This window comes from Conger conger, chromosome 13 (assembly GCF_963514075.1).
Source record: "Conger conger chromosome 13, fConCon1.1, whole genome shotgun sequence".
Taxonomy (NCBI): domain Eukaryota; kingdom Metazoa; phylum Chordata; class Actinopteri; order Anguilliformes; family Congridae; genus Conger; species Conger conger.
In genome coordinates this window covers 27,738,443-27,759,708 of record NC_083772.1, presented here as the reverse complement: position 1 = coordinate 27,759,708, position 21,266 = coordinate 27,738,443, and the positions used below count along the sequence as shown (strand labels likewise).

The 21,266-nt window shown below is 41.2% G+C and overlaps 1 protein-coding gene and 1 pseudogene across 1 annotated transcript; both read left to right on the top strand.

Moving 5' to 3' along the window:
• On the top strand, positions 1-6,521 carry LOC133108593 (extracellular calcium-sensing receptor-like; annotated as a pseudogene).
• A 5,918-nt stretch (positions 6,522-12,439) lies between these two features.
• On the top strand, positions 12,440-20,034 carry LOC133108573 (extracellular calcium-sensing receptor-like). Its single transcript, XM_061218159.1, has 7 exons — positions 12,440-12,625; positions 13,648-13,751; positions 14,424-14,718; positions 15,204-15,989; positions 17,538-17,756; positions 17,836-17,959; positions 19,133-20,034. The coding sequence occupies exons 1-7, from the start codon at positions 12,515-12,517 to the stop codon at positions 20,032-20,034; spliced, it is 2,541 nt and encodes an 846-aa protein (XP_061074143.1). The 5' UTR covers positions 12,440-12,514.
• The last annotated feature ends 1,232 nt before the right edge of the window (positions 20,035-21,266 follow it).

Sequence of the window (21,266 nt, the reverse complement as noted above, 5' to 3'; positions counted from 1 at the left end):
GTCTGGAGGAAGAAGAATGAAGCATATGGTGAAAAGAACACCCTGCCTACAGTGAAGCATGGCGGTGGCTCAGTGATGCTCTGGGGCTGCTTTGCTGCCTCTGGCACTGGAAACCTGCAGCGTGTGGAGGGCACGATGGATTCAGTCAAATATCAGGAAATCTTAGGGAAAGACCTCATGCCGTCTGTGATGAAGCTGAAGCTTGGGTGTTGTTGGACCTTCCAGCAGGACAATGATCCCAAGCATACCTCAAAGTCCACCAAGGCTGGGTTTCAGAAGAAGAAATGGAAGATTCTAGAGTTGACGTCACAGTCGCCTGACTTGAACCCCATAGAAAATCTCTGGTGGGATTTGAAGAAGGTGGTTGCCAAACGCACACCCAAGAATATTACTGAACTGGAGGCCATTGCCCAAGAGGAATGGGCTGAGATTCCTCAGGAACACTGTCAGAAGCTGGTGTCTGGGAGGCTGTGCTCCAGGAGGGTATTTAAACATGAGAGAGTGCCACATCCTGTCTTGGAAGCATGGAGGTGATGTGGATCATGCTGGTTCTGGCACTGGTGGCTGAAGCTCTCACTCTGGTAAAGGGAGGTTCAGGGTCGGGGTGCACACTGCAGGGGAGCCCCAGACCTGCATCTTTATCTCAGTCTGGGGACTTCGTGATCGGAGGTGTTTTTTCCATCCACAACTATGTGAACACACCTGAAAACAACGACACCAGCCGACCCAAAGCACCACGCTGTACAGGGAGGTCAGTGAAGGGAGGAAGAGCATTGTGCAATGCGGAGGCAACTGTGCGGACTGTTCATACTCTGCAGAGGCATAACTATAAATATAAACAATTTTTTTTTTAAATATATAACTTAAATAAATTACGATAAAATGCAGAAAGTAGGGTAAATATGAATTGAATTGAAAATTGAAATAGCTAAAAATTCCTGATATTGTAATCTACACTGTGATCTTACTCTTCATCTTAAAACACAAGCGTTTTAAGTTTTTTTTGCATGTTGTTTTATTGTGTTAATAATTATTTAAAAGGTAAACTGTACATTTCATTTGGGCTGTTTCATTTTTATCAAAAGATATATTTTCCATCAGTGTCGCCTTCAATTTAAGGCTTTGTATGTCCTGTTATAGCAGTCAAATTATCACATTTTGCTTAAAAAATTGAAATTTGCAACTTTAGAAATATATGTTCTGTAATTATAGAAGTCAAATGAATATAAAATGTACAGATGGATTATTTATTATAACCCCAATACCAAGATTACTTTATGCCATAATCTGTTGATCTTCATGGTGTGAACAAGTAATGCTCCACTCTTGCTCCACGTAATGTAATGCTCCACTCTTATTTCAAAGCATATTTTAAATGATTGCCATTTCACACCTTGTTGCTTTCTGTTATGTTTATGTCAATGTTTGTGACTCTTCATATCGTTGTTCACAACAGTTTGGATTACCGGGAAGTACGCTTCGCTAGAACCATGGTTTTTGCCATTAAGGAGATCAACAACAGTTCAGAGCTCCTGCCAGGTGTAACTCTGGGCTACCAGATACATGACTCCTGTGCCTCCATGCCAGTGGCGGTGAAGGTGATATTCCAGCTGGCCAATGGCATTGAACCAGTCTTCTTTCCAAACCAGTCCTGCTCAAAGTCTGCCACTGTCCACGCTGTTGTGGGCGAGTCTAGCTCCACTCCATCTATCGCCATGTCCCAAATTCTTGGACCCTTTGGCATCCCCCTGGTGAGCTCCTCCTGCCCAGTCCTCCACTGCATGTTCCAATAACGTTCCTGAAATGATTATGAAATGATTAGTCCTTGCATTCAAAAATGTATTTGAAATATAGAAATGAGGCATGAATATACATACAGGATATTTTGTTTTTATGTATCCAACTGACACATGGAAAATATTTTTTGGATAATGAGCATACTGTGTTCATGGCAATTTGGTCTTCTTGATTAGGTGAATTGGCATCTTCACCATTTTTTCCCAATTTAGCCACAATATTTATTGCAGTCAAGATTTAGTCCTACTGGAGAACTTGCTCAATTACGACAGGAATTTGTCCACAGCAAGGGTGAATTAGTGCCAAATAGATAGGTCGGTACATAGGTAGGTAGGTAGACCAATAAATTGATTAATTCTGATTCTTGATTCTTGGTTAGAATACGAATAAAGTTACTTTCACTGTTTAAAATGTGCATCTTTCCATTCAATGAAATACAGGTGAGCCATTTTGCCACCTGTGCTTGTCTGAGTGACAAGCTGCAGTTCCCCACCTTCTCCAGGACCATTCCCAGTGACTACTTCCAGGCAGCAGCCTTAGCTAGACTAGTCAAGCATTTTGGCTGGACATGGATTGGAGCAGTGCGGAGTGACTCAGACTACGGGAACAATGGGATGGCCGCCTTTCTGCAGGCAGCGCAGGCAGAGGGCATCTGCGTGGAGTACTCCGAGGCATTCCACAAGACCACCCCCCACGCAAAAGTGCAACGTGTGGCAGAGGTCATCCGCAAGTCCACAGCCCGTGTCATTGTGGCATTCATTGCCATGGGTGAATTGTTGGTCTTGCTGTCGGAGCTGGAAGGCAAGGCACTGCCCCCACTACAGTGGATTGGGAGTGAGTCCTGGGTCACTAACCGGGAGATGTTGCGGTTCCATCTGTGTGCCGGAGCCATCGGCTTTGCAATTCCCCGCTCGGTCATTCCGGGGCTGCCAAACTTCCTGCTGGACCTGGGGCCGGCACAGGTTTCCCACTCACCCCTCCTTACTGAGTTCTGGGAGAGTGCTTTTGGCTGCAGCCTGGGGGGTATTCAGACTGCACCAGACCTGAAACCATGTAATGGAAAACAGAATCTGAGAGACCTGCAGAATCCCTACACAGACACATCCCAGCTGCGTGTCTCCAACATGGTATACAAGGCGGTGTATGCAATAGCCCACGCCATGCATCGCATCATCTGCACGGATGAACTCCACTGTAACACAAGTATCAGAGTTCAGCCACAGCAGGTGCAGTAAAGAGTCCATTAAACAATCTTTCAACTGCAATGGATTATTAATTATTATTATTATTATTATTATTATATATATATATATTTATTTATTTATTTATTCATGTATTTATTTATTCATTTATTCATTTATTCATTTATTCATTTATTCATTCATTCATTTATTCATTCATTCATTTATTCATTTATTCATTCATTTATTTAATATTATTATTATTATTATTATTATTATTATTATTATTATTACACATTTCATTTTTTCAGCTGATACGGAATCCATATTAGGCATTATTAGACATTATAAAAGTGGGTGATTATAAAAGTTCACACAGTAACTGTGGATTATTCATAAAATAATACCGTGCAATAACACAACCCCATATTTTATGCAATTGATTGGACCCTCCTTATTGCTTTATAGCGGGGTTTTAGTGGACTTTGAATTTGTTGGTCAGCTACAACTCAGATTATTGAACTAACCCTAATTATTGAATTAATTAGACTAACCATAGGTGGAACTTTTAATGTTTTGGTGTCAAACATTTTGGCCTTACTCAATTATCAGCCATTTAGAATTTTCTTCAAGATATTTAAACGCCTTCTCCTCGTAGACAGTTTATGTAAGACATCACAGCCTTCCAATCATAAAAATGTCCCACAGCTTCGCTGCACCACTTCTTTGATCTCCTCACTCCAGGATTAGAGAGTTTTAATTTCCTGTATGCAGGGATCAGATGTATAACTGGTTGGTCAGGTTGTCCCAGTGGAGTGTGGGAGATTGTGTGGTAGACGCCACTGACCATGGTTTAGCAGTGGTCCAAGGTGTTCTCCTCTCTGGTCGGGCATTCAATGAACTGTGCATTTGGGGAATTTTTGCAATACATTTCCTTTGTTAAAGTCACCCAGAATAATGACCAGTGAGTCTGGGTTTTAAATGGATGGTTAACATGGAAGTTGAGCTGGCTACTAGCAAGTGAACTATGAGCCCTCTTACATCTTATCAGGTCATGGAGCACCTGAGAAAAGTAACCTTCTCCAGGAATGGGTACAAAGTCTCCTTCGATGCCAATGGGGATCCAGTGGCCATTTATGAGTTGGTGAACTGGCAGGTGAAGGATGGGCACATGGAGTTTGTGACTGTGGGACACTATGATGCATCCGCCCCCGATGGACAGGTGTTCACCATGAAGAAAAACATTACCTGGGCAAGTGGCCAACCACAGGTAATTTCACATTCAAATATAATTTCATTAGACAGATGTGGTTTGCGAGAGTTATCGATTGCTGTGATATTTGTTGAAGGTGCCTGTGTCAGTGTGCAGTGAGAGCTGTCCGCCAGGTACTCGGAAGGCTGTGCAGAGTGGAAGGCCTGTCTGCTGCTATGACTGTGTGCCCTGTTCTGAGGGAGAAATCAGCAATGCTACAGGTACAGAAAGGCAGGAATAATTAGAATGTAATGTAGCACATTCAATATTTAAGCATTATGGAATGAGAACCTGTGGTATATCATGGATATTGGCACAGCTTGTGGGGTGGTAAAAGAAAGACAAGACCAACTTTAAATTAATTTATTTTTAATGGAACTATGGGCTACTTTTTTGGTAAATGCACTCCTCTGCTGAACAGTAATTTATTGGTTGCTAAGCAGCGGAGTTGCTAATGTTAGCAAGCAATAATGTATCCCCACTGCACTAGCTGAGAAACGTTAGCTGGCAGTAATATATTCCAACTGCACTAGCTAAGCAACAGTTTTGCTAATATTCGCAATAAATAATGTCTCCCCACTTCAGTAGCTAAGCAACAGTATTGCTAACGTTAGCTACTTGCAATAATATATTCCCACTGCACTAACATTAGCTAGCGATACACCTGGCAAAACTGACACACAAGTAATTTGTCTTGGTTGTAGACGTTTATCTGGACACTGCGAGATAATGTGCAGTTATTGAAATAACTCATAGCCTTATTATGAGTCATAATTTGCTTGGCCGGGGTTTGGTGGTTATGCTGGTATTTCGATCCAAGGATGTTCCCTTTGTTATATTTTTTTCATTCCTACTCCTTTCCAAATCCCAGAGAAGGTCAATGAACACTTTAAAATCACTCATTTTGTTTTACTTTGGTAGGCCACTAGCGGCGATGATGATGATAACGTTAAGTTTTGTTCATTCCAGTTACAAAGTAGACAACATTAATCTACAAACACAGAGTAATATTAAAAGATTCGAATATTCCATTTAGCCGTGCGTAATTGTGGGTATTGGCACGGCTGGAAAGCAAATTGACCAATAGAGACAATGGCCTGGACCTGATCTGTTGTAAAATTGCCTTTTGCAAAGGTCAATTCTGAATATATACACCATATTTTTATAAATTTCTTTGCAGGCTCTTTCTTGGAGGACACACCTGTAACTTAATTTAAATTTGGCTAGACCATGTTCATGACTAATATCGGTGCTGGGATTGGAAGCTGAAAACGATGTTTTCCATCCATGTTTCATCCAAAGTCCTCTGGTCCTGTTTTTCATGCCCTAACCTCATAGCACATTCCTGAACAATTAGCTCTCCTCCCTTTTGTGCAGATTCCCTGGACTGCATCACCTGTTCAGCTGATTACTGGTCGAATGCTAAGAAGGATGAATGTGTTCCCAAGCCTGTTGAGTTCTTATCCTTCCATGAGATTCTTGGGATCATCCTGACAGCATGTTCGGTGACTGGGGCCTGCATGTCCATCATGGTGGCTGCTGTGTTTTATAGACACAGGGACACTCCTATTGTGAAAGCCAACAACTCAGAGCTGAGTTTCCTGCTGGTCTTTTCATTGAAACTGTGTTTCCTTTGCTCTCTTACCTTCATCGGCCGGCCCTCTGAGTGGTCCTGTATGCTGCGCCACACTGCGTTTGGGATCACTTTTGTGCTCTGCATCTCCTGTGTTCTGGGAAAAACAATAGTGGTGTTAATGGCCTTCAGGGCTACACTTCCAGGCAGTAATGTCATGAAGTGGTTTGGGCCTCTCCATCAGAAACTGAGCATTCTTGCTTTCACTCTCATTCAGGTACTTATTTGTGTGCTTTGGTTAACAATATCCCCTCCATTCCCCAACAAGAACATGAAGCACTACAAAGAAAAGATCATTCTGGAATGTGATGTAGGATCAGCAGTTGGGTTCTGGGCTGTATTGGGCTATATCGGACTCCTTTCTATATTGTGCTTTGTTTTAGCTTTTCTGGCCCGTAAGCTGCCTGACAACTTCAATGAAGCCAAATTAATCACATTCAGCATGCTCATATTCTGTGCAGTCTGGGTCACCTTTATACCAGCTTATGTCAGCTCACCTGGAAAGTTCACAGTAGCTGTGGAGATCTTTGCCATTTTAGCTTCCAGCTTTGGTCTGATCGTTTGCATTTTTGTCCCTAAATGTTTCATAATATTGTTTTGGCCTGAGAAAAATACCAAAAAGCATATGATGGGGAAAATGCCATGAAAATCTCTCTGAAACTCAAAAGAAATGTCAGTAATGTTGTCATGATGATTGTATTCAAAATTTTAATTTTCAAAATATTTCTTCAGCTGTACAATGTCTTGAAAAATTGAAAAGCTAAATATCTCTGAGGACCTTATTTTTAAACTAATATTAACCTAGCTGGCCAGAAACCCTCAGGGATTTCATACCGCCAATAAAATTCTTAATAAGATTCTTGAATCGGGGTGATTTCTGGAATTTGTGTCCAGCGGGCAATTGCTCAGTCCTCATTCAAAAAGAATGAAAGTAACACGACTGGAACTGGACAGGTTTCCTAGAGAGCAAAGGCTGATGGGTAGGCAGAGTCATTCTTACTCCTGGGAGCTGCAGAGGGGGGCTGTAGGTATGGCAGAAGTTCACTTCAGCTGCTATCTGAACAAAACATAATTACTGCTGAACATGTTTGTTTTTCAGGGCAGGAAGTTAAAGCCTGTTTGTTTACAGACCATAATTTTTGGAGGGCAGACTTTTTTGTTTTTGGGAGGTAAAGCCTGTGTGAATAAATCTTAATAAAGGAACTCAGATGGTTAATGAAACCAAATAAACCAGTATATCTGCTGCATTGATGCAACCAAATAAATGCAGCAGACATACTGCACTTATTTATCTACCTGCTAGTCTCCATCTAATTGTGCAGTGTACAGTGCTTATTTTTATTTCTAAACATTAAATTAACACCTGCCACATATTGTTATGAGAATTATCTGAAACTGAGCAAAATCAAGCAATTTTCTTCTGAGGTTAATTGAGGTTCATGAGAGTAATTAATCATTGTAGTTAAAATGTATTAAACAGCTATATCTCAACAGAAAGGTAATGAAATTGGCTATGACGTCATTTGATATTTGGATTCCATTGGTTTGCTGAACCATGATTTGAGTCTCTTACAGCGCTGTGGAGGAATTTTGGCCCACTCATCTTTGCAGAATTGTTGTAATTCAGCCACATTGGAGGGTTTGAGCATGAACCGCCTTTTTAAGGTCATGCCACAGCATCTCAATAGGATTTTGACTAGGCCACTCCAAAGTCTTCATTTTGTTTTTCTTCAGCCATTCAGAGGTGGACTTCCTGGTGTGTTTTGGATCATTGTCCTGCTGCAGAACCCAAGTCCGTTTCAGCTTGAGGTCACAAACAGATGGCCGGACATTCTCCTTCAGGATTTTTTGGTAGACAGCAGAATTCATGGTTCCATTTATCACAGCAAGTCTTCCAGGTCCTGAAGCAGCAAAACAGCCCCAGACCATCACACTACCACCACCATATGTTACTGTCGGTGTGATGTTCTTTTTCTGAAATGCGGTGTTACTTTTACGCCAGATGTAATGGGACACACACTTTCCAAAAAGTTCAACTTTTGTCTCATCAGACCACAGAATATTTTCCCAAAAGTCTTGGGGAACATCAAGATGTTTTCTGTTAATGTTCTAATGTCCTTAATGTTCTTTTTGCTCAGCAGTGGTTTTCGTCTTGGAACTCTGCCATGCAGGCCATTTTTGCCCAGTCTCTTTCTTATGGTGGAGTCATGAACACTGACCTTAACTGAGGCAAGTGAGGCCTGCAGTTCTTTGGATGTTGTTGTGGGGTCTTTTGGATGAGTCATCGCTGCGCTCTTGGGGTAATTTTGGTCGGCCGGCCACTCCTGGGAAGGTTCACCACTGTTCCATGTTTTCGCCATTTGTGGATAATGGCTCTCACTGTGGTTCGCTGGAGTCCCAAAGCTTTATAACCTTTTCCAGACTGATAGATCTCAATTACTTTCTTTCTCATTTGTTCCTGAATTTCTTTAGATCTCGGCATGATGTCTAGCTTTTGCGGATCATTTGGTCTACTTCACTTTGTCAGGCAGGTCCTATTTAAGTGAATTCTTGATTGAGAACAGGTGTGGCAGTAATCAGGCCTGGGTGTGGCTAGAGAAATTGAACTCAGGTTTGATAAACCACATGTTTTAACAGGGGGGGCAATCACTTTTTCACACAGGGCCATGTAGGTTTGGATTTTTTTCTCCCTTAATAATAAAAACCTTCATTTAATAACTGCATTTTGTGTTTACTTGTGTTGTCTTTGACTAATATTTAAATTTGTTTGATGATCTGAAACATTTAAGTGTGACAAACATGTAAAAAAATAAGAAATCAGGAAGGGGGCAAACACTTTTTCACACCACTGTATATTCCTGTATATAGGACAAAGAGTACAGTAGCTTCCATCTTTTGCACAAGCTTCTTTTTAGCTGCAGTGACGCCAGCCAACCATAAGAATTTTTGAGGCAGAGATTAATCAAGTTTTTAATTGTTATTCAAAATTTGCACTCTGGGACAGAATGACATAGCTCTGTTAACAAGTTGCAGCCACTTGGTTCCCAAACTGATTTGCAGTCGGAAATCCCAAAACATATGCATGAAGGTGGCGAGGGACCCTGGAGGACACAACTCCCAGATCAGAGAATTAACGAGCTTCAAGATCTGTCGTTTTCTTGGTGTTTTGTACACTCAATGATCACTTTATTATTTAGACCTGTACAACAGCTTGTTAATTCAAATATTGAATCAGGCAATCATCTGGCAGAAACTAAATGCATAAAAGCTTGCAGATGTGGTCAAGAGGTTCAGCTGTTGTTCAGCCCCTACAACATTTTATTTTTTATAGAATGCTACTGTACTAACATCAAAGTCAGAGATACCCCTCCAATCTATGGGGCCTCTCTCCTGCAGTGTTGTCACTGAACAGGCACCAGAATACATCTGAATACATACATATGCCATCTGGTTTTATTCTATAGAATATGTAGGTGGAAACTGTGACTGCCCAGATAGAACAATTATTTGTTGACAAATATCACCTCTATTGTTGGAAGAAGTAAAACGTACATTTTTTTAGAGGTATTCAATAGCTAAGTGGGAATACCTCCTAACACATTCATGTTTGGTCTCATTCAAAAGAGCCAAAAACCATGAATCCTTTCATTCAACATAATGGTGCTTAGCCCTGCTTTCAACAATATAAGGTCAAATTAATTAATTTGAATTTGTACATTGTCCTCATAGATGGGCTAGTTTTTGCCCCCCCTTCCACACGCCATCACATCAAAAACTCAGGGCAAGCATCCACGGGTAGCCTGGCTAAGGTATTTAAGATGTCCACAGGAATAAGTTGACATGTTTATTGGATTTTTGGAGAAGAAGGATTTTCCTTTTTATTTTGGTGGTGGTTCCTTGGTTGTGTTTTCCAGCTTATTTACTTTGTTCCTGTGGCACTGAAAATGAAAGGATGTAATACTCTGGTCTGGCTTATGGGTGTAAGTTAAAAGTAGAGAGCATACAATCAATAAAGAATGTATGATTTTTATTATTATTATTTAAAATTCAAATTTTTGCACTTAATCTTTAAATCTGATATAGAGTTTTTAAAATCACCATTAGTGTAGCTGTTTCCGAAAAATTGGGCAAAACTGGACGTGTTTGGCTTCAATCTCCAGCCTGTGTTTCCCAGAAGGTAACGAGCACTCAAATTCCACCCTTGAACAGAGACTCGTTTATGGGCAGCCACCCATCCTGGCGATCACATGACACTCCAACGAAAATACGGTAATGTTAGCACACAGATATCACGGAACCTACCTTGGCTAGCCTGAGCGATATGACTGACAGCTCTAACTTTGCAAAGTTAGAGGATGAGCTTTTCGATTTTGATGAAGAAATACATATATTTAACCGGGATTTACGAATTGTGTGAGCGAGAGAGACAGACTGTGGAGGAACACAGACAACTGAACACGGAGTTTGCATCACTGCCAATAATAACTCTGATCGAGTTAAGTGTTAAGTACTACATCCTGCAGTACTTACCAACTTCTTCTGCGGAAATAGGAGGATTAATTGAAAGAAGTATCCACAGCCAAGATTTGATACAACTTGTGAGCTAGATATTTACTTTCTCTTTGCTAAGTTGTCATCCTGAACTCTCTCGCTCATGCAATTCCTCCTCTGTAAATTCCGGTTCAAAACTGTCACGTCAGGCATCGCCAACAGCCATCGGATGCTGAGGTAACAAATCCATTGTAATTAATTGGGGTGAGCGAGGAGCAGTTTACTCGTATTCGGTTCCTTATCCGTTAAACCAATTAAATTACTTGTATCTGTATCCGTTACTTGTACTCAGAAGTAACGGCGTAACTCGGAAGCGGACGTGACGTAACCCGGAAGTATGCATGCTGTAATCCGTAAGTGGTGTTGTTTAAACAGTCCCCCATACTATATTGCGATTTGCAGTACATTGAAACCAAGACTTTCACCAGAAGCAGAACTACTACAGTAAAGGCAGCAAAATCTTGAAAAGCAAAAAAATGCAACATTCAAAGTCATATCTCCAGAAATATTTACTCAGTCTATTTACTCATATTTACTAATTTTGTACATTAACATGCAATGATAAATTGAGAGTCACATTTTGAAACATGTTTTATCATTCTAAGACTGAATGTATTTGAGACATTTTCCAAAATGTGGGATGTTTTAGATCAACTTGTAAAAAACCTGGAGGAAACAGAGCTCTGCATCACTGATGTTTCTGATCAGAAGGTTCAGAATGCAAATGCAGCAGTGAAAACAGGTGCTGGTTGCCTTACCTCAAAATGACAGAAACTGTCAATATGGACTAACTGAAATATTCTATGCCAGCCAGGAAGAAATAGATAAAGCTAGGCTGGATTCCATAAAATCAACCAGTGAGAAGTGGATGGCCATTTTTTAAAAACCAATAATTCCCTGATTGTGTGATTTTCTCTCAATGTGACCGTATTTTTTTCATTTGGATGATAGTGATGATTACAGGGTAACCTTGCCTAGAATATGGCACAATGCAAAATGGTGTACATTTGAGCCCTTTGAACTTCTGATGCGGGAACGGCCTTGTTACATGTTACCACCCCAGGTGTGCATGTATATCCAGAGAATGCACAGGTTGGACTGGTAGGAGTACTACTGTTCATGGAGACCTCAGAGGCATTTAAGCACTTCAATATAATCAACAGTTAACTGTGAAAATAAAAAGCTTGAAGTAAATTAATTTTCAGTATTCATGCTGTACTTTCAAATGTAATATTTTCACTTCATCTTTTGTGAACTGTACCGTAAATATTATTGATATACAGTTGCAATCAAAATTATTCAACCACCATTGCACATTAGGTTTATTGGCAAAATATACAAGTTCTCAGCTGTTTGCAATAAACAAATTACACAAGAACTATTTAAGTAGTTCAATGAAACATAATATTACAACATATTACAAGGGTTTTTATCCACATTCAACACAAAATGCTACTTTTAATCACTACTGCTGTCTCAAAATTATTCTACCCCCTGTCTCAAGCACACCTGGTGCAACTAATTAGTTCAGGTGTGCTTGAGATAAAACATAAATACCTGGACTGGCTAGGGGTTTGTTGAGAGTGACGTTTGATTGCATGTTAGAAATATGGCTAAGTCAAAAGAATTGTCCAAAAAGTTCAGAGAAGAGATCATTGCCTTGAACAAACAAGGAAAAGGATACAAAAAGATAGCAAAAGCACTGAATGTTCCTAGAGATACAGTTGGAAGCATAGTTTGCAAGTTTAAAGTTAAAGGAACAGTGGCTACACTACCTGGACGTGGCAGAAAGAGGAAGCTATCAGCGGCTGCCACCAGATTCCTGAGGAGGCAAGTGGTCAAAAACCCGAGAGTGACTGCAAAACACCTGCAGCAAGATGTACATCACTACTGACCCAAAATCACAAGAAAAGTTGGCTCCAATATGCTCAAAACCTTCTAAATAAGCCACAGAAGTTTTGGAATTTTGTTCTGTGGAGCGATGAAACAAAACTGGAACTTTTCGGGCCGATGGATCAGCGGTATGTCTGGAGGAAGAAGAATGAAGCATATGGTGAAAAGAACACCCTGCCTACAGTGAAGCATGGCGGTGGCTCAGTGATGCTCTGGGGCTGCTTTGCTGCCTCTGGCACTGGAAACCTGCAGCGTGTGGAGGGCACGATGGATTCAGTCAAGTATCAGGAAATCTTAGGGAAAAACCTCATGCCGTCTGTGATGAAGCTGAAGCTTGGGCGTCATTGGACCTTCCAGCAAGACAATGATCCCAAGCATACCTCAAAGTCCACCAAGGCTTGGTTTCAGAAGAAGAAATGGAAGATTCTAGAGTGGCCGTCACATTCGCCTGACTTGAACCCCATCGAAAATCTCTGGTGGGATTTGAAGAAGGCGGTTGCCAAACGCACACCCAAGAATATTACTGAACTGGAGGCCATTGCCCAAGAGGAATGGGCTGAGATTCCTCAGGAACGCTGTCAGAAGCTGGTGTCTGGCTATGCATCGCGTTTGCAGCTGTTGTCATAACAGAAAAAGGGTGCTCTCCTAACTACTGAAGATGCTTGTCATGAAGGGGTTGAATAATTTTGAGACTGGAGTAGTGATTAAAAGTAGCATTTTTTTTTTAAAGTAGATAAAAACCCTGGTAATATTTTGTAATATTATGTTTCATTGAACTACTTTTATAGTTCTTGTGTAATTTGTTTATTGCAAACAGCTGAGAAATTGTATATTTTGCCAATAAACCTAATGTGCAATGGGGGTTGAAATTATATCTGGGGGCTTGTGTCATATGGCCATTCAGATGAAGGAGAATTGATGCTGACAGGGATTATTGCTGCATCGGAGTGTCAGGGAGCTTTTTTATTAATGTGTCAGTGCGTTTACATCACCCTCCTCAGTTCTGTTTAACTATTGTGTGTGGTCTACTGTGTTGGTGTGGTGAGAAGATAATTATTTTGAGGACTGGAAACAAAAAAACAGTTGGTAAATCATGCATAGCCACTCCTCTGGGTGGTTTGATGCGTTTCAACAAGGATGGAATGGCTCTTCCTCAGGGGGCTGTGCTCCAGGAGGGTATTTAAACATGAGAGAGTGCCACATCCTGTCTTGGAAGCATGGAGGTGATGTGGATCATGCTGGTTCTGGCACTGGTGGCTGGAGCTCTCACTCTGGTAAAGGGAGGTTCAGGGTCTGGATGCACACTGCAGGGGAGCCCCAGACCTGCTTCTTTATCTCAGTCTGGGGACTTTGTGATCGGAGGTGTTTTTTCCATCCACAACTATGTGAACACACCTGAAAACAACGACACCAGCCAACCCAAAGCACCACGCTGTACAGGGAGGTCAGTGAAGGGAGGAAGAGCATTATGCAATGCGGAGGCCACTGTGCGGACTGTTCAGACTGGAAACGCATGACTATGAATTTGAACAATTTATTTAATTTTTTATATATAACTTAAATATATTACGATAAAATGCTAATTTGAAAATTGAATTGAAAATGTAAATAGCTAAAAATTCCTGATATTGTAATCTACAGTGTGATCTTACTCTTCATCTTAAAACACAAGCGTTTTAAGTTTTTCTTTGAATGTCATTTTATTGTGTTAATAATTATTTGAAAGGTTTAATTTTTAGCAAAAGATATATTTTCCATCAGTGTCGCCTTCAACTTAAGGCATTGTATGTCCTGTTACAGCAGTCAAATTATCACATTTTGCTTAAAAAATAGAAATTTGCAACTTTAGAAATATATGTTCTGTAATTATAGAAGTCAAATGAATATAAAATATACAGATGGATTATTTATTTTAACCCCAATACCAAGATTACTTTATACCATAATCTGTTGATCTTCATGGTGTGAACAAGTAATGCTCCACTCTTGCTCCACGTAATGTAATGCTCTACTCTTATTTCAAAGCATATTTTAAATGATTGCCATTTCACACCTTGTTGCTTTCTGTTATGTTTATGTCAATGTTTGTGACTCTTCATATCGTTGTTCACAACAGTTTGGATTACCGGGAAGTACGCTTCGCTAGAACCATGGTTTTTGCCATTAAGGAGATCAACAACAGTTCAGAGCTCTTGCCAGGTGTAACTCTGGGCTACCAGATCCATGATTCCTGCTCTTTTGTGCCAGTGGCAGTGAAGGTGATATTCCAGCTGGCCAATGGCATTGAACCAGTCTTCTTTCAAAACCAGTCCTGCTCAAAGTCTGCCACTGTCCACGCTGTTGTGGGCGAGTCTAGCTCCACTCCATCTATCGCGATGTCCCGAATTCTTGGACCCTTTGGCATCCCCCTGGTGAGCTCCTCCTGCCCAGTCCTCCACTGTATGTTCCAACAAAATTCCTGAAATTATTATGACATAATAGTCCTTGCATTCAAAAATGTATTTGAAATATAGAAATGAGGCATGAATATACATACAGGATATTTTGTTTTTACGTATCTGACACATGGAAAATATTTTTTGGATAATGAGCATACTGTGTTCATGGCAATTTGGTCTTCTTGATTAGGTGAATTGGCATCTTTACCATTTTTTCCCAATTTAGCCACAATATTTATTGCAGTCAAGATTTAGTCCTACTGGAGAACTTGCTCAATTACTCCAGGAATTTGTCCACAGCAAGGGTGTATTAGTGCCGAATAGAGAAGTCGGTACATAGGTAGGTAAGTAGGTAGACCAATAAATTGATTAATTCTGATTCTTGTTTCTTGGTTAGAATAAGAATAAAGTTACTTTCACTGTTTAAAATGCGCATCTTTCCATTCAATGAAATACAGGTGAGCCATTTTGCCACCTGTGCTTGTCTGAGTGACAAGCTGCAGTTCCCCACCTTCTCCAGGACCATTCCCAGTGACTACTTCCAGGCAGCTGCCCTGGCTAGGCTAGTCAAGCATTTTGGCTGGACTTGGATTGGAGCAGTGCGGAGTGACTCAGACTACGGGAACAATGGGATGGCCGCCTTTCTGCAGGCAGCGCAGGCAGAGGGCATCTGTGTGGAGTACTCCGAGGCATTCCACAAGACAACCCCCCATGTAAAAGTGCAACATGTGGCAGAGGTCATCCGCAAGTCCACAGCCCGTGTCATTGTGGCATTCATTGCCATGGGTGAATTGTTGGCCTTGCTGTCAGAGCTGGAAGGCAAGGCACTGCCTCCACTACAGTGGATTGGGAGTGAGTCCTGGGTCACTAACCGGGAGATGTTGCGGTTCCATCTGTGTGCCGGAGCCATCGGCTTTGCAATTCCCCGCTCGGTCATTCCGGGGCTGCCAAACTTCCTGCTGGACCTGGGGCCGGCACAGGTTTCCCACTCACCCCTCCTTACTGAGTTCTGGGAGAGTGCTTTTGGCTGCAGCCTGGGGGGTATTCAGACTCCACCAGGCCTGAAACCATGCGATGGAAAACAGAATCTGGGAGACCTGCAGAATCCCTACACAGACACATCCCAGCTGCGTGTCTCCAACATGGTATACAAGGCGGTGTATGCAATAGCCCACGCCATGCACAGCATCATCTGCACGGATGAACTCCACTGTAACACAAGTATCAGAGTTCAGCCACAGCAGGTACAGTAAAGAGTCCATTAAACAATCTTTCAACTGCAATGGATTATTATTATTATTATTAGATATATTTTTTATATATATTTATTTATTTATTTATTTATTATGATTATTGTTTTACATCAAAAACTTTGTTCTCTAGAGGCGGCACGGATGGTGCAGTGGGTAGCACTGCCGCCTCACAGCAAGGAGGTCCTGGGTTCGAATCCCCGTCGGCCAGGGCCTCTCTGTGCGGAGTTTGCATGTTCTCCCCGTGTCTGCGTGGGTTTCCTCCGGGTACTCCGGTTTCCTCCCACAGTCCAAAGACATGCACGTTAGGCTGATTGGAGAGTCTAAATTGCCCGTAGGTATGAGTGTATGAGTGTATGAGTGTATGAGTGTATGAGTGTGTGAGTGAATGGTGTGTGTGCCCTGCGATGGACTGGTGACCTGTCCAGGGTGTATTCCTGCCTTTCGCCCAATGTATGCTGGGATAGGCTCCAGCCCCCCTGCGACCCTGATCAGGATAAGCGGATTCAGATAATGGATGGATGGAACTTTGTTCTCTATTACAAACACCACGGGCAAATTGAAACATCAAATCTCCCAACAAATTTATATATTATATTGTATAATGTAATTTGTATTTTTCCAATTCTTGATCATGATGAACAACATTTTTACCTTCTTTCCTTCATTTTGACCAAAAGAAAGCCATCCAAAAATTGAGTTTCATAAGTCTGGCTCCAGACATTTCAGTTTTTCAGCTGATACGGAATCCATATTAGCCATTATTAGACATTATAAAAGTGGGTGATTCTAAAAGTTCACAAAGTAACTGTGGCTTATTCATAAAATACTGTGCAATAACACAACCCCATATTTTATGCAATTGATTGGACCCTCCTTATTGCTTTATAGCGGGGTTTTAGTGTACTTTGAATTTGTTGGTCAGCTACAACTCAGATTTTTGAACTAACCCTAATTTTTATTTATTTTTTTAGATATTTTTTAGGCCTTTTTCAGCTTTATTGGACAGTATATAGTATAGAGAGACAGGAAGAATGGGAGCGAGAGAGGGGAAGACATGCGACAAATGTCGGACGGTCGGATTCGAACCGCCGACGTCACGGCTCGCAATGAGCATGCGGTCAGTGCTCTACAGGCTGCGCCACCGAGACACCCCAACTAACCCTAATTATTGAATTAATTAGACTAACCATAGGTGGAACTTTTAATGTTTTGGTGTCAAACACCAAAAATAGATTTCTTCTCGTAGACAGCTTATGTAAGACATCACAGCCTTGTATTTATCGAGATTACTCGTGGCAATCATAAAAATGTCCCACAGCTTCACTGCACCACTTCTTTGATCTCCTCACTACAGGATTAGAGAGTTTTAATTTCTGCCTGTATGCAGGGATCAGATGTATAACTGGTTGGTCAGATTGTCCCAGTGGAGTGTGGAAAATTGTGTGGTAGACGCTGCTGACCGTGGTTTAGCAGTGGTCCAAGGTGTTCTCCTCTCTGGTAGGGCATTCAATGAACTGTGCATTTGGGGAATTTTATCAGGTCATGGAGCACCTGAGAAAAGTAAACTTCTCCAGGAATGGGTACAAAGTCTCCTTCGATGCCAATGGGGATCCGGTGGCCACTTATGAGTTGGTGAACTGGCAGGTGAAGGATGGGCACATGGAGTTTGTGACTGTGGGCCATTATGATGCATCCGCCCCCGATGGACAGGTGTTCACCATGAAGAAAAACATTACCTGGGCAAGTGGCCAACCACAGGTAATTTCACATTCAAATATAATTTAATTAGACAGATGTGGTTTGCAAGAGTTATCGACTGCTGTGATATTTGTTGAAGGTGCCTGTGTCAGTGTGCAGTGAGAGCTGTCCCCCTGGTACTCGGAAGGCTGTGCAGAGTGGAAGGCCTGTCTGCTGCTATGACTGTGTGCCCTGTGCTGAGGGTGAAATCAGCAATGCTACAGGTACAGAAAGGCAGGAATAATTAGAATGTAATGTAGCACATTCAATATTTAAGCATTATGGAATGAGAACCTGTGGTATATCATGGATATTGGCACAGCTAGTGGGGTGGTAAAAGAAAGACAAGACCAACTTTAAATTAATTTATTTTTAATGGAACTATGGGCTACCTTTTTGGTAAATGCACTCCTCTGCTGAACAGTAATTTATTGGTTGCTAAGCAGCGGATTTGCTAATGTTAGCAGGCAATAATGTATCCCCACTGCACTAGCTGAGAAATGTTAGCTAGCAGTAATGTATTCCCGCTGTACTAGCTAAGTAACAGTATTGCTAATATTCGCAATAAATAATGTATCCCCACTTCAGTAGCTAAGCAATGGTATTGCTAACGTTAGCTACTCGCAATAATGTATTCCCACTGCACTAACATTAGCTAGCGATACACCTGGCAAAAACACACAAGTAATTTGTCTTTGTTGTAGACGTTTATCTGGACACTGCTAGATAATGTGCAGTTATTGAAATAACTCATAGCCTCATTTTGAGTCATAATTTGCTTGGCCGGGGTTTGGTGGTTATGCTGGTATTTCGATCCAAGAATGTTCCCTTTGTTATATTTTTTCATTCCTATTCCTTTCCAAATCCCAGAGAAGGTCAATGAACACTTTAAAATCACTCATTTTGTTTTACTTTGGTAGGCCACTAGCGGCGATGATGATGATAACGTTAAGTTTCCTTCATTCCAGTTACAAAGTAGATGACAGTAATCTACAAAGTAGATGACAGTAATCTACAAACACGGAGTAATATTAAAAGATGTGAATAATCCATTTAGCCGTGCGTAATCATGTGTATTGGCACGGCTGGAAAGCAAATTGACCAATAGAGACATTGGACTGGAAAAATGTTGTAAAATTGCATTTAGCATAGGTCAATTCTGAATATATACAGCATATTTTTATATAATGTTCATTGCAGGCTATTTCTTGCAGGACACACCTGTAACTTAATTTAAATTTGGCTAGACCATGTTCATGACTAATATCGGTGCTGGGATTAGAAGCTGAAAACTATGTTTTCCATCCATGTTTCATCCCAAGTCCTCTGGCCCTGTTTTTCATGCCCTGACCTCTTAGCACATTCCTGAACAAATAGCTTTCCTCCCTTTTGTGCAGATTCCCTGGACTGCATCACCTGTTCAGCTGATTACTGGTCGAATGCTGAGAAGGATGAATGTGTTCCTAAGCCTGTTGAGTTCTTGTCCTTCCATGAGGTTCTTGGGATCATCCTGACAGCATGTTCGGTGACTGGGGCCTGCATGTCCATCATGGTGGCTGCTGTGTTTTATAAACACAGGGACACTCCTATTGTGAAAGCCAACAACTCAGAGCTGAGCTTCCTGCTGGTCTTTTCATTGAAACTGTGTTTCCTTTGCTCTCTTACCTTCATCGGCCGGCCCTCTGAGTGGTCCTGTATGCTGCGCCACACTGCGTTTGGGATCACCTTTGTCCTCTGCATCTCTTGTGTTCTGGGGAAAACAATAGTGGTGTTAATGGCCTTCAGGGCTACACTTCCAGGCAGTAATGTCATGAAGTGGTTTGGGCCTCTCCATCAGAAACTGAGTATTCTTGCTTTCACTCTCATTCAGGTCCTTATTTGTATGCTTTGGTTAACAATATCCCCTCCTTTCCCCAACAAGAACATGAAGCACTACAAAGAAAAGATCATTCTGGAATGTGATGTAGGATCAGCAGTTGGGTTCTGGGCTGTATTGGGCTATATCGGACTCCTTTCTATATTGTGCTTTGTTTTAGCTTTTCTCGCTCGTAAGCTGCCTGACAACTTCAATGAAGCCAAATTAATCACATTCAGCATGCTCATATTCTGTGCAGTCTGGTTCACCTTTATACCAGCTTATGTCAGCTCACCTGGAAAGTTCACAGTAGCTGTGGAGATCTTTGCCATTTTAGCTTCCAGCTTTGGTCTGATCGTTTGCATTTTTGTCCCTAAATGTTTCATAATATTGTTTTGGCCTGAGAAAAATACCAAAAAACACATGATGGGGAAAATGCCATGAATGCCATGTCAGTAATGATGTCATGATGATTGTATTGCAAATTGTAATTTTCAAAATATTTCTTCAGCTGTACAATGTCTTGAAAAATTGAAAAGCTAAATATCTCTGAGGACCTTATTTTTACTTCACTAATATTAACCTAGCTGGCCAGAAACCCAAAGGGATTTCATACCACCAATTAAAGATTCTTGAATCAGGGTGTTTTCTGGCATTTGTGTACAGTGTGCAATTGCTCAGTCCTCATTCAAAAAGCACGAAAGTAACATGACTGGAACTGGACAGGTTTCCTAGAGAGCAAAGCCTGATGGGTAGGCAGAGTCATTCAGGTAGCTGGAGGTATGGCAGAAGTTCACTTCAGCTACTATCTGAACAAAACATAATTACTGCTGAACATTTTTGTTTTTCAGGGCAGGGAAGTAAAACGTGTGTTCACAGACCACTATTTTTGGAGGGCAGACTTGTTTTTGTCTTTTGTTTTTGGGAGGTAAAGCCTGTGTGAATAAATCTTAATAAAGGAACTCTCACTAATTCAGATGGAAATGGAACCAAATAAACCAGTATGTCTGCTGCATTGATGCAACCAAATAAATGCAGCAGACATACTGCACTTATTTATCTACCTGCTAGTCTCCATCTAATTGTGCAGTGTACAGTGCTTATTTTTATTTCTAAACATTAAATTAACACCTGCCACATATTGATATGAGAATTATCTGAAACTGAGCAAAATCAAGCAATTCTCTTCTGAGGTTAATTGAGGTTCATGAGAGTAATTGATCATTGCAGTTAAAATGTATTAAGCAGAACAGAAAGGTAATGCCATGCATACTGTTAATAATGAAATTGGCTATACGTAATTTGATAGTTGCATTCCATTGGTTTGCTCGACCATTTTGCCTTCAGTGCCTCCAGAGCTTTCAGTGCACAATAATGCGCTCGTTTGCTTCTGCACTGCCCATGTAGTAGCCAGAACATATCCAAGCACTTGCCACAGACAGCATTCAGTTAGTTTGAGCTAACCAGAACAGTGGTTTGTTCATGTAAATATGCCTTAAAGACACAGCAGCTAAAACAGCCTGTTCCTGATAAAGCACATGAGAGGCGCTGGAGAACGGACATTTAAAACTGGATAGAGATTGTTTTTGGTCCTTAAAATGACACCGATGCCTTCTTATGGATATCAGGACTGGAAGTAAAACACTGGAAAAATACACAATTTGGGACCTTTAATA